The sequence below is a fragment of the Choloepus didactylus genome, chromosome 3, assembly GCF_015220235.1.
Source record: "Choloepus didactylus isolate mChoDid1 chromosome 3, mChoDid1.pri, whole genome shotgun sequence".
In the NCBI taxonomy this organism is placed as follows: domain Eukaryota; kingdom Metazoa; phylum Chordata; class Mammalia; order Pilosa; family Megalonychidae; genus Choloepus; species Choloepus didactylus.
The window spans coordinates 120,569,848-120,583,044 of NC_051309.1; the positions used below are offsets into that span (position 1 = coordinate 120,569,848).

A 13,197-nucleotide genomic window follows, 5' to 3' on the forward strand; every position below is an offset into this window, starting at 1 on the left:
TTCATTGGTCTTATAGGAACCAATAAGAATCCCCCACCCCTACCCCACAGTGTCTGCCTAGACTCTCACCATGGATTAGATCCGGAACAGGGATTTTCAAGGTCCAGAAACTCCTGAAAGTGTCAGTGAGAGGAAGTTGAGAAAGCTCTGCTGCAATGGGAACAAGTGTGTCATTTAATTATAACATTAGGCATATTGATCCTGATGAGATATGGTGGCCTTTACAGACAGCTCTAATGCATTGGTACTAATAATATTCTGTGGCTAGAACTGGGCCTTACACTCAAATTTTATATACATGTACATGGATTTAAGGTATTTTGTTTCTTCCAGCAAAAAAAACACACTTAAGTAATGAATTATTGATGGTGGAATTTCAGGCAGAGTAAGAGACATATTTGATAGCAGGTGACCATTTTTGATCTCCCATGAATGTACTTATCCCAAAGGTTTATTATCCTCTCTACTCAGCCTAGCCCAGACACAGAGCCTGATGATGAGTCTGCTGTCTTTCTAGACCATACGTAAGAGATTTGGTGTGTGTGCTGGTTTGAATCTATTATGGTACCCCGGAAAAGCCTATGTTCATTTAATCCAGCCTTGTAGGGGCAGACTTATTGTGGGTGGGACCTTTTAAGTTGTTTCTATGGAGATATAACTCTGTCCATTCAAGGTGGGCTTTAATCCCCTTGCTGGAGTCCTCCAAAGACATTTTGGAGAGAGCTCAGAGAAGCTAAGAGAGACATTTCGGAGAAAGCCATTTTGAAACCAGAACCCAGGAGAAAAAAGACCAGCAGATGTCGCCATGTAACAGAGGAACCCCAGATGCCATTGGCCTTTCCTCAGAGAAGCTTATCTACCTCTTGATGCCTTAATTTGGACATTTACATGGCCTCAGAACTGTCAATTTGCAACCTAATAAATCCCCATTTCTGGTATATTGCATTCCAGCAGCTTTAGCAAACCAAAACAGTATGTGTTTGCCTTATCTGAGATTTTTTATTTTTAATGCTTCCTGTTTGACATAGCTTTATGTCCATTCTTCCAAATACTTTTCCTTTCATTTTTCATTCATTATTTATATTGAGGTAAATTTGACCCACATTTTCCCTTTCATTTATAAGATACACATCAAAATATTTGACCCTTTAAACATTTAGTGAAATTTGTCAGATGATCTTTTCAATAAAAAGGGTTTTAAGGGCTAAAATTCAGGAAGTTGATTTGCCAAATTTAAACATACTATAATCTGAAAAGGTTTAAGATTGCTACAAAATGTGAAATTAATAAATACAGGATGGACCCATAATTTAGAAAAATATATCATTCTTCTCTTTAATTCTTTTTCTCTAACCACTATTTTGTGAGAAAATAACAGAAATGTTACAGAGTTAAATGGATCCATTTGCTTTAAAGTTTTTTTTTTCCTGTTTGTTTAATTTGAAACTTGTAACAATTTAATCCAGCATTTCTGAAAGTGTGTTCCATGGAACACAAGTCCCTCAAAAGATAGGTAACCAAAGGAAAAAAAAAATTCTCTCGTCAACTAACTATGGAAATTACTCCATAGTATATCCCCTCTGGGAGGTGCACAATGTGTGTTACCATCTGGAAACTCTGAAAGAACGAATGGAAGATAATATAAGAACATATTTAATTTATCTAATACAGCATTGCCTGCTGTGCAAGCATATCTATTAATATCCATGGATTGCACTTTGGGAAGTATTGGCTAAGTTTATCATAGTTATTTAAACCTCTATTTCTCCTCTTCAGGGAATGGAGTCAGTGTACTGTAGTGGCCAGATATATGAACTTTGGACTCTGACAATCTCAATTCAAACCGTAATTCCACTTTTACCAGTTGCATGATCTTGAGCAAATGACTTAACCTCTCTAAGCCTCAGTCTTTCCATCTCTAAAGTGGGCATCATAATAGTACCAATCTCATAGGGTTGTTGGGGAGATATAAATGATAAATAAGATAGTGAGCAATATTTAACTAGTTGGCAAGAGAAAGCTCTCAAATTTTTTGTAATTGTTATTTTATTGCTATTATTAGTGGTGTCTTGATGTCTGTACCTAAGCTACTGTTAAACATGGAGGTCATTTTTGTGATTTCCTCTTTGATCTTGTCATTAGGTGTACAATGATAGTGGACCTCTCAATAGGCCAACTTTCGATATAGGGAATCTGCTCCAAACATACCCAAGTTGAAAGAAGTCAAACTCACACGGCAACAAAATGCAGAAACAAGTACGTCGCCTTCCTTTTCATTCTCTCCTTTCCACTCTTTTCTTTCTTGCTCTCCCTTTTTACTTATGCTTTCCAGCTCCAACACTGCTTTTGGCTAATTTTTTCATGTTCCCTTTGTTTCATCAAGTAACAACTGAAATGATTTATGGTTACCTGGCTAATCCACAAATTCAACAAATATTTTCTGAGTGTCTAAGTGGTCCTTGAATTTATGTAACACTCTTAGCACCCAACTCCAGGATATGACTTTGCCAAAGAGCAGAATCTGAATGTTTGCATAACACGAAGAGAAAGAATAAAAAGAAAACGTTTAGTTTCTTGGGCAAGCTACGTGCTAAAATAGCTGAAATTCAAGAAGTCCCTTCATTAAAAGAGAGATTGCAATCAAAACTGGAAGAAGCCATAGACCTAGTAGCAAAGCTTAAATTTTTCTATGGTAAGCACACTTTTCCAAACGCTGTCCCTGAAAGCTGCTGACAGAGCTTTGGCAAAGAATTCTCCCCGTTGGCTGATAAGCTAAACCCTGTTTTATATTTAACTCACTCCAGGGCAGGAGGAGTAGGGTTAGGGACGGGTTGTTTATAAGGGGAGCTCGTCAGTCCTCTTCTTCGGCTCAGCTCCGCTTACGGAGTCCCTTTTCCAACCTCCTTGTTTTCGCATTCATCCTTGAGTGGCTGGTGGAATCGCAAAAGGGAGAGGAAAAGAAGCCAGGGAGAGGTGTGGGAAAAACGAAAACAGACAGCCAGGACAGGGAATTCCTTCCAATTTAAAAAGGAAGTCTGCTGACGTTAGTTAGCTGAATTTAACATCCTTTTATGTGTCACACTTGACTTCGGAAACAAAATGAACTTTGAGGAGGGAGAAGACTCCAAGAGATACTGCATTAAAGCGAAACATGTGGCCATTATCTGTGCGGTGATAGTAGGTGTAGGATTAATAGTGGGACTTGCCGTGGGCTTGACCAGATCGTGTGACTCCACCACACCTCCTGCCCCTTCCTACCTTCCTCCCTCCCCTTCAGATCTTCCTCCACAGGACCAGGGGGTCTGCCCTGCCAGTGAAGATGAAACTGGAGAGTGGAAAAACTTCAGGCTGCCAGATTTCATCAACCCCGTGCACTACGACCTGGAGGTGAAGCCCCTGTTGGAGGAAGACACATACACGGGCAACGTGACCATCTCCATCAATGTGAGCAAGCCCACCCAGCACCTGTGGCTGCACTTGCGAGAGACCAGAATCACCAAGCTCCCGGTGCTGACACGGTCCTCCGGGGAGCAGGTGCAAGTCAAGCGGTGTTTCGAGTACACAAAGCAGGAGTATGTGGTGGTCGAGGCGGCAGAAGAGCTTCCACCCAGCGATGCCTACAGCTTGACCATGGAGTTTTCCGGCTGGCTGAACGGCTCCCTCGTGGGATTTTATAGAACGACGTACATGGAGAAAGAAGAAATCAAGTAAATATTAATGTTTGCTTTATTTCCCTTAAGTTCCCTTATGCCTGCTCTCCATTTCCTTTCCTTTGCTTTCCATTTTCCAACTTTCAATTTGTTTGCTGGCCTGATCATTATCTACCTTTCTGCCTGTTCATCTGGGAAGCAGAGTTTCTCGCCTTGTTGCATTTTCAAAGACTATCTTGAGATTTTGAAAGTAGTCAATGACCTGCATCAAGTCCTGAATTAGTGTAAGTTTTTTACTCCATCAGCAGAAACCATGATAAACTGCATCCTATCCTTAATATTTACATAAGCGTGTGTATGGTAAATTTCACTAGTGATATTCTAGGACTATATGGCAATGATTTTTAAACTGAACTTTTCAAATGATATTGCATTATATATAAATGATAAGTCAATAAATGTCAATTTTTATTTTGTGAATTTGTTGGAGGAGAGAGACGTTGAGAATATTCCATGAAACCAAAGGAATTGTCTTTGTGTCTTTATGTAGGAAGAAGGCAAGACTCACATGGTAGAACCATGTTTAGGCATAGGCTTTCAATAAATATATTATTGAATCCATAGGTCAGTGATGGCACCAAGGATAAATCTTAGAGCTTCTTGCCCATCATGCAGTGGTGATTCTAAGCCTTTTTGTAATGGAAAACATATATTAAATAATTAAGTTCATGCAAGTATTTTTCCATAATCCTCCAACCAAAGATGATATATCTATGTCTACGTTTATGTCTGTCTATTTTTCTACAGCTATGTAGCTATATCTATAGCTATAAATACCCATACATTTATAAAAACATGAGTCTAGAAAAGATGATTCCTTGCCTTGACAATAGATCAGTGACTATTACAAGAGCTACGTGAAAGGCATAAACTCTTACTGAACTCAAAAGCCTTCACGCCTTGGGTGTGGACCTTGCATCAGGGAGGAAGGCTGCACCTGAGTTCTGACAACTTGAAACTGCTTGGACCTTTGCCTCCATAGATTCTGAACAGTTAATGGATAAAGAAGCTAATATCAGAGTTCATAAATACTAGTTTGTGACCAGCCCAATGACTTTCTCTTTCTTGTGTTGTTTTAAGCATCTTGTAGTGCAAAGGAAGTCTTTTTGTCAAAATTCTTCCTATTGTTTGTCAGAGAGGCTCAGACACTAAAAGAAATGTTTAAATATCCCTATTTATTTTGTGATAAACTGAGTAGAAATGATGGCTTGGAGAAAATACTTGTAAGGATAGTGCTCATATAGATGCTATACCATAATATTGCTAAGAATAAAACAAGTTCCTTTATTGTTTAAATATTTTTTCTGTTTATAAAATTATAGATGTTGAAGGTAGAGAAAATTATTTTAAAACTAGAATCAGAAAAAATCTTTAAATGATTTCACTACCCAGTGGTAACTCATGTTAACATTTTAATGTACATTCTAATTTCTAGACAATCAAAATTATAATTGGGTTATACCTATGTATCTACATATCTATCTATATGCCTTTTTACTTAATGTATTACAAGCATTTTCTCTCCTTCTTAAATGTCTTCAAGAACCTGATTTTGAAGGCTGCAATATTCCATTGTGTAGTGTACAGTTACTTCTAAAAGCTATTTCCCTAATGTTGGGCATTTGAGTTGCCTTCAGTATTTTATTATTCTAAACAAGTCAGAAAAGAATATGATTGTAAATACATCATCATGCATATATCTGTTCATTTCCTTAGGTTTAGGATAAATTCCTAAAAATACAATTACTAGGTCAAAAGATATGCATCTGTCAAGAAACTTAAAACGTTTATTATTTATTTATTACATAAATAATTACATTCATTGTAGAAAACTTGGAGAACAGAGGAAATTATAAGAAAAAATGAAATCCATCCATAGATCCATCACTCAAATATAGCCACTGATAATATTTAGGCACAGATAAAATGTGGCATTATTATGCTGTATAGTATTATATAACAAGTGTTTTCAATATATCATCAACACTTTACCATGTCATTTTATATTCTTCCACAAATGGTTTAATAGATGCATGGCAGTCCATTGTATGATTATAATGTAATTTATTCTATTTTTCCTTTAAATTTGGGCATTTAAGTTCTCCTGCTTTTCATCTATAGACATCCTTATAAGTAACCATTTACAAACATCTTCTAATATTTCTATTTAAAAAATCCTAGGAAATTGGCCAAAGCTACATAGGTATAAATATATGTATATGTGTTTATGTATACATATATGTATATATATAATATATTTGTTTATGTATGTGTGTATGTCTCCAAACTGATTTTCAAAAATTGTATTCCAAATTATGTTTCTGCAAGCAATGCATGAATGTGCCTGTTTCTATGAGCCTCAATAATGATGATATGATTTTTTAAAGTGTTTGCCAATTTGATAGAGGAAATGATATAATATTCTGAAGAATATCCACTTGAAATAGATTCCACATAAAATTCATTAGTGCAAAGTGAAAATGAGCCAAAACTTAAAATTATTATTGCTAAGTCTTTAAAACTGCTTCTTTGTGAAGACAATACAAATTTCATCTGAGAAAGAACCATCAGAATATTTTATAAAAATTTTGTTCCCTCCAGGAAGGCCAAAAGATATGGAACAAGGTTCCATTAATAAAATTTCCATTATGTACTTTGTAAGTTTATAAAAGTAGGACATATTGAAATATGTATTATTTGGTCTGACTCTTTGGATTATTTTACTGTACCAGTTGATTTTACCATAAAGTCTCTACCTGAGAATGGACATTCTGAAACTCAGCTGCTACAACTGGTGGTCAGAAAATACTAAATAACAGAAATATTGGCAAGGAAGGCCAGGGGTCAGCTGGGTTCTCATTGAGGATTGATATTCCCGAGTTTGTCTTTTTTTCATTGGTAGTGGTTGAGGCTCTTACATTACAGTAGATGCTGCTGGTTTTTGTACTGCTCACATGGATTTGGAACAATTTTGGCACATCCTCAATAACCTCATTTAGACTGAATGGAATACTTTTTGTCTTTTTTTTTTTTTGTTATGAAATATTTCAAGCCTATGAGAAAAGTGCATTATGTTTCTTTCCATGTCTGTAACATTTTCATAATGCAAGCCTCCAGGGATTCTCATCCACAGCGTCCATGTAAGGAATGCAGGAGTGAGCTGATTGGATGCAGCACCATTCTTTCATACCACATAGTGGGCTTCATAATCTAGGACATTCACAATTAAAGGTTCCTGTCTTTCAAATAGCATCATAAAAATATATTTTAAATATGCTGCCAAAATTATATTTTCTGACTTTTCTTCCCTGGTGTAAAATTTAACTCCAGGATTGTGTACTAGCAATTTGGGATAATAGTATGGCACACATTATCCTGTTGGGATATTGCTGTGCCATCACAATGCAAACTAAATATGGTTGAACTCAGTAATAATCAAAGTTACTTGATTTCTGCAAATACAGCCATGAATCGAATTTCACAAAGAGGTAGAAACTACCGTGCTTCTTGCTCTCAAGACTGAGAGGCAAAGGGCAAGTAGAGAAGGAGGTGGCTCTAGTTGAGAGTTCCCTGGCAGTATTGTCTATATCATCTTGCTAGGGACAGAGCTGCAGTGACAATTGGGAGGAGAAACTTTGAGAAACTTAAGAGTTACTTTTCCTTTATTACCAACCTCTTCTAACTGTTTGGTCCATCCCTTAGATTGTGAGGAAAACCACTTAAAGCATCGAAACCTTGGAAATGTTCTCCCTGCTCACACCCCAACCCCCCATACTCTTTTCCTCACTTGATTTATGTAGGATTCCCAGTTGTTCTCTTCCCAGCCACAATTCCCCTCTGCTCAAATCTCCAAAGTATATAATATTTTCTTTTCCCCAAGGTTCAGCCTTTCCTCTTCAGCATTTGAATTGCTGTTACACAATTTCCCAAAACTCTAATTGCCTGGGATCATTATAGATATTACCTGAAAAAAAAAAAAAAAAGAGGAGGGCGGTTCTGTGGCCAAATTTGTTTGCAGAATAATACTAAATACAAAATGCTGTGGGTTTTTTTTTTCTCAACGGCAGGTATTTTCAGAGACTTTTATATGATAATGTCCTTATAAATCTTAAGAGGCTGCTATAGTATGCTGTGTTTCCCAATCTTATGTGACTGTAGAATCTTCTGTGAGCCTCTGAGAAAAGAGCTGTGTCTCTCGTTTACTGCCTGACACGCAGTGGGCATTCAAATATTGCAGGAATAAATAGAAATATTTCCATATAAGCTCTCACATGACCAGTGTCCTCTGGACATAGTGAAACATGCTGCATTGCCAGATCCTTTCCCACATAGAAGTCCATCTGCCACCAATGAATCCTCTACCTTCCCACACAGTCAGGGTGGAAAATTCCCACTCTTTTCCTTTTCTCCCCACCCAGTGTGTGAGAATAGGGAGTTTGTAAAATCTTTTTTTTTTTGACTCAGGAATGCAGTCTTCATACTTGAAAGACTGAGAATCATTGGAAGTGACAGGAAGTACAATAAGAATTTAAAAGAGGGGGAGATCATTTCTATTTTTGGTATTCAGGATATTCTTTGTAGCATTGGTAGGATTTAAGCTGAAATTGGATATTATGGTGAGTTTTCAATAAGTAGAGACAAGTGAGGAGGTAAAAACAGGCAAAAAGCAAAGACTCCAAGTCAGAAAAGCATAATGGGGACAAGAAAATAAGTTTGTAGGGGAGATTTATAAGAAGAGGCTAGCTAGAGATAAGTCTGGACAACTCATTGAAAAGTAAAAGAAAGGCCATGCAACAGGTATTTTGAAGGAAAAGTTAACAGGCCTTGATGACTATTTGAATGTGGGTGATGAAGGAAAGAGCAAAATCAAAACTGGGCATATGGAAGATTATTGCAATGATCCAGAAAAGAGAAGATGAGGGCCAGATAGGGCAGTGATTTCAGAACAGAGAGAAGACGACACAATGGAGAAAATAGTTTAGAGGTAAAATAGTCAAGATTTGCTGATTGACTGATTATGGGGAAGGGTGGTTAAAGTTATACCCAGGATATTTGATATGAGTAGTAGTCCACACCTTTAATTAAAATTAGAAATAGAAGAGAAGGAGTAGGTTTGGAAGGGGTCGTGCATTCAGCATTTGAAATGTTGAATGCCTGTGAGACATCTAAGAAGAGATGTCTAGTAGGCATTTGGAGATATAAGTCTGAAGCAAAATGTAAGGGCTCATGATAAAGATTTAGGGGTTGAGCAGAAAAATGGCAGAAAATAAACCATTGAGAGGGTCTTAGATGTGTGTGTGTTGGTGTGTGTGGGGGATCTATCCTGACATGCATGGGCATGTATACTCACACGTGTAGTTTTGATCTTGAAATTTTAGTTGACTGCATAAGTCAACCTATTCATGATATGCTTGGGTTGATCAGTCAGTATACCCATATCAAAGAATATATTTTTGTCTTGTGTACTTGTTGCGGGAAGCTTAGTAATTTCCTTTATTTTGGAAGCAAAGAAACAAAAAGGAATCTTACTTTATACTATGCAAAGCCTTAAATGCCTTCTACTTAGGAAAAACAATTGAAAAATAATCTTTAAATAATTATCTGGTTCATTGAAACCACCATAACAATATTTGAGGGTCTGAATAATCTAGAGGGGCTGCTTTGCACTGATAAGCCCCCCAATCTTACCCTCCCCTTCTGAAAAAAAATTCTGGAACTCTTCACTTAGTCTGCATAAACACTTAGCTCTTCTGGCTGTCTCTACATTATCAGAAGTCCTTTGAAGTTTTTCAACCAGGACTTGCTGGATTTTGCTGGCTTAGTTATTAAATTGCTGAGCATAGCCTAAGATTCTTCACTGGAAACAGTGAGACCCAGATGATTTAAGAGATAATCAAGTAGTTTTGTGGTGTTTGTCTTAAGGTTGATTCTGAGTGAGCCAAGCTGTGACTTGCGACATCACCTCCTCTCCCTTCAGTTTTATCTAAAGTCACCCTGTTCTGATGCCCTCGGAGAAGTCAGAGGGTTGTCCTTTCCCTTTTGTAAATTAATAAGCTACATAGGATTTTTTTTTTTAATGTATTGGGTCTAGTATGTGACCTATTAACATAACATAGGGAGGCCTCTACAGAAAAGTGGTTGACTTCAGCACATTTACCTGGCATGATAATTATTCAGGACCCAGGAGTCACTCCTGGACATATTATTCACTCAGCCAGGCTTTTTCCAGTAATTTGCAACATGATTCATCTGATTTTAAAAAAAGAAGTTTAATCACCAAATAAAACTTCACCAAAGAAGTTGTCATTTAAAATTACTTTGTGCTGCAATTTCATATACCTTGTCTTAATTTGCATATGCTTAGAAATGTTTAGTGGCTATAAACATAATTTTGTATCATATTATATGTGCTTTTGTGTTATTCAGGAGTTCATGAGAAAAATAACTGGTTCTCATGTTTTAAAATGGTTATATTACCTATAGTGTTTGCACACAAATTATACTTTGTTCCAGTACAGATATTCCAGATGAATGAATTTATAAGTCCTTAGATTGTGGAAAGTGCTATACCAGAATGCATAGCTAGTCTTGTAGAGCTAACGTAAATAGAATGAGTTATATCATAATCCCATTATAAAAACATCAAAGAAGTTTCAAATATGTTACTACATGTAATCTCTCCAGCCCACCACCTCAACTCTGTGAAGAGGCCTGGCATATTCTGGTAACTGGGTTTTACAGATGCATACTCTAAAATTGGTAGGTTAGTGATTTCCTCAATATCACATTTAAGAGACAGAGATGGGTTTGGAACCTAGGATTTTTTTTTTTTTTTTTTAATCCTTAGAAAAAAAAAGAAAAAAAATGTGCATTTGGTAGCCCTTCTGTTTGAATGTCACTTTACCAATATAAGTCCAATAATTGATCACAGTAATTGTGTTGGAGTTTCTCTGACTAGCATTTGCTGAGAGGAACAGCGAGACAAGACCAGACACAACACACAAAGCTATCTCCAACACTGTTTTATGCCGTTTCTAAAGGCAAGCTCGGGTGACTAAATTAGGAAGGCAATTTTTGCCTAGAATCAAACAGAACTTCTTTAAAGAGAGAAGGTGAGGAAACGATTAAAAATCTTTCTCTTCCCTGGGCACTCAGAAAGTATGTACTCTCTAGCATAGAGCAGAATGGAATAGAATGTTTGAAAACCTACCCAATTCCCTAGGATATTGCTTAGGAAAGTATAATTCCACTCCCTCCTCATTCTCACCTCCTCCCACACACACAGAGGCGCACACACACACACACACACACACACACACAGAGACACACACACACACACACACAGACACACACACACAGACACACACACACACACACACATATATTTCAAAATTAGTTAGTCAGCTTATTTCCGAGGTGTGACTAAACTAAAACATCTTGCAGAAGGAGACTTTTTCTTTTCCTCTGCTTCTGGAAAAAATCAGAAGACAGAAGAATTCAGAAGAAAAAGGCGGTTGACTAAACTTTGGTTTGGACCTTGGTGGAGCTTCTTATAAAACTTTAATACCCTGGGAAAGTATGTAAGTTTCTTTATATTCTAAAATATTTGTAATTTATTTCAATTTTTAATCAGCAAGGTATTAGAAATTTTTATTGACTACTGTAAAGATCACAAAAGCTAATCAATAATCACTCTATTGAAGAATAAATTATTGGCTGAAGCTTTTTTTCGGTAACTTTTTATTTTTGAAATAATTTCAAACACAAAAAAGTTGCAAAAATAGTACAAGAAATGTCTAGAAACACTTTACCAAGATTCACCAATTGTTTACATTTTGTCCAGTTTCCTCCCCTCTCTCTCCATCTGTCAACCTTAGAGAATAATTTGAGACAGTGTGTCCCTTTAAGCCTTAATATTCAGTATATATTTCTTAACATGAACATTCTCTGACATAACCACATTATAGTTGTCAGAATCAGAAATTTGACAGTGAAACAATGCTATTATCTAATCTGCAGTCCATAACCAAACGATCAAATTTTATTGATTAACCAATTATGTATCCTATACATCTATTATGTAAATATAATATCAAAGTAGCTATTTTTTTTCCAGACCACTATCCAGTCTAGAATCATGAATTACATTTAGGATCATGCCTTTTAGACACCTTTAAAATGAAATAGTCCCTTAGCCTTTTTTTTATCTTTCTCAACCCTGCTATTTGTGAAGAGTACAAACCAGTTATTTAAGACTGTCCCTCAATTTTAGTTCGCCAAACTTTCTCAGGATTTAAAAATGCAAGTTAAGCATTTTTAGGGACCGAAAGGATGCTATGTCTTTCTCAGGAAATCATATCAGAAGACACATCATGTTGATTTGTACTATTACTAGTGATGTTAACTTTGATCATTTCATTAAGTAATTATATCCAACAGGTTTCTCCACTGTAGCATTACAGTCTTTCCCTTTGTAAGTAATTTTTGGAGAGATTCATTGAGATTATGCTAATATCACATCCCTTAACAAACTTTCATTAAAGTACCTGTTTTGGCATCCACTGGTAATTTTCTAACTCTTATCATTCCTTCCAAAATCTACTGTGATGAAGGGCTGTCTTTTTCCCCCCATTTATTTATATATTTTTTATGTCAGCAAGATTCCTTGGATTCTTATTTTATTCAATGAATTATAATCCCATTATTTATTTTTATGTTCAAATTTCCCCAGATTTTGCCAGTGATAGTCCCCTCAGGGTCCTTTTGGCCTCTTCCCATGATTCTTTGAGCACTTTCTTACATTTTTTTTTAATTTTTATCTTGAATTACTTTCAAACTTACAGGACTGTTATAAAAAATAATACAAACCCCATTGTATGCACAACTATGTGATGATACTGTGATTCAGTGACTGTGTACTTCAGAGGGTTTGTTTGGTGTGTGAATATATCTCAGTAAAACAGCATTAAAAAATAATAATACAAACCCAATACAGTTAACTCCAACTTACGCCTACTCCCTCAGATAACCAGATCCACCAATTTTAATATTTTGTCACATTTGCCATATCATTCCATCTACCTACCTATCTCTATCATCCATTTTCTACACTTGAGTGTAGATTGTATGCAACATGCTCCCTGAACAGTTAATACTCCATGTATATTTCCTAAGAACAAAGACATTCACTTATGTAACCACCTTAAGTAAGTACAGTTATCAAGTTCAAGAAAGTTAACATTGATATAAAGCTTACAGTCTCTATTCCAATTTTTTTCTCATGTAGCAAAATTTGTGCCTTTTCTCTTCCCCTGCTAGATCCCATCCAGGATCATGGGTTACATTTAATTGTCATTGTCTCTTTAGTTGCCCTACTTCCGTACTTTTTGGCACAGCAAGATGTTCTGGGATTATCTTGTACTTTTCCTGCCCTAGCACTGGGATCAGTCATTTCTCCATGGAACTCTGGTTCTTTTTAGTGGAGAAT

General features: G+C 36.3%; 1 protein-coding gene across 1 annotated transcript in view; it reads left to right on the forward strand.

Moving 5' to 3' along the window:
* The first annotated feature begins 2,834 nt into the window (after window positions 1-2,834).
* Window positions 2,835-13,197, forward strand: part of LOC119529774 (glutamyl aminopeptidase) — a 92,223-nt gene continuing 81,860 nt past the window's right edge. The window contains exon 1 of the mRNA XM_037830468.1: window positions 2,835-3,707. Coding sequence (XP_037686396.1) covers window positions 3,100-3,707 — 608 coding nt within the window. The 5' untranslated portion in view covers window positions 2,835-3,099. The remainder of the gene's footprint in view (window positions 3,708-13,197) is intronic.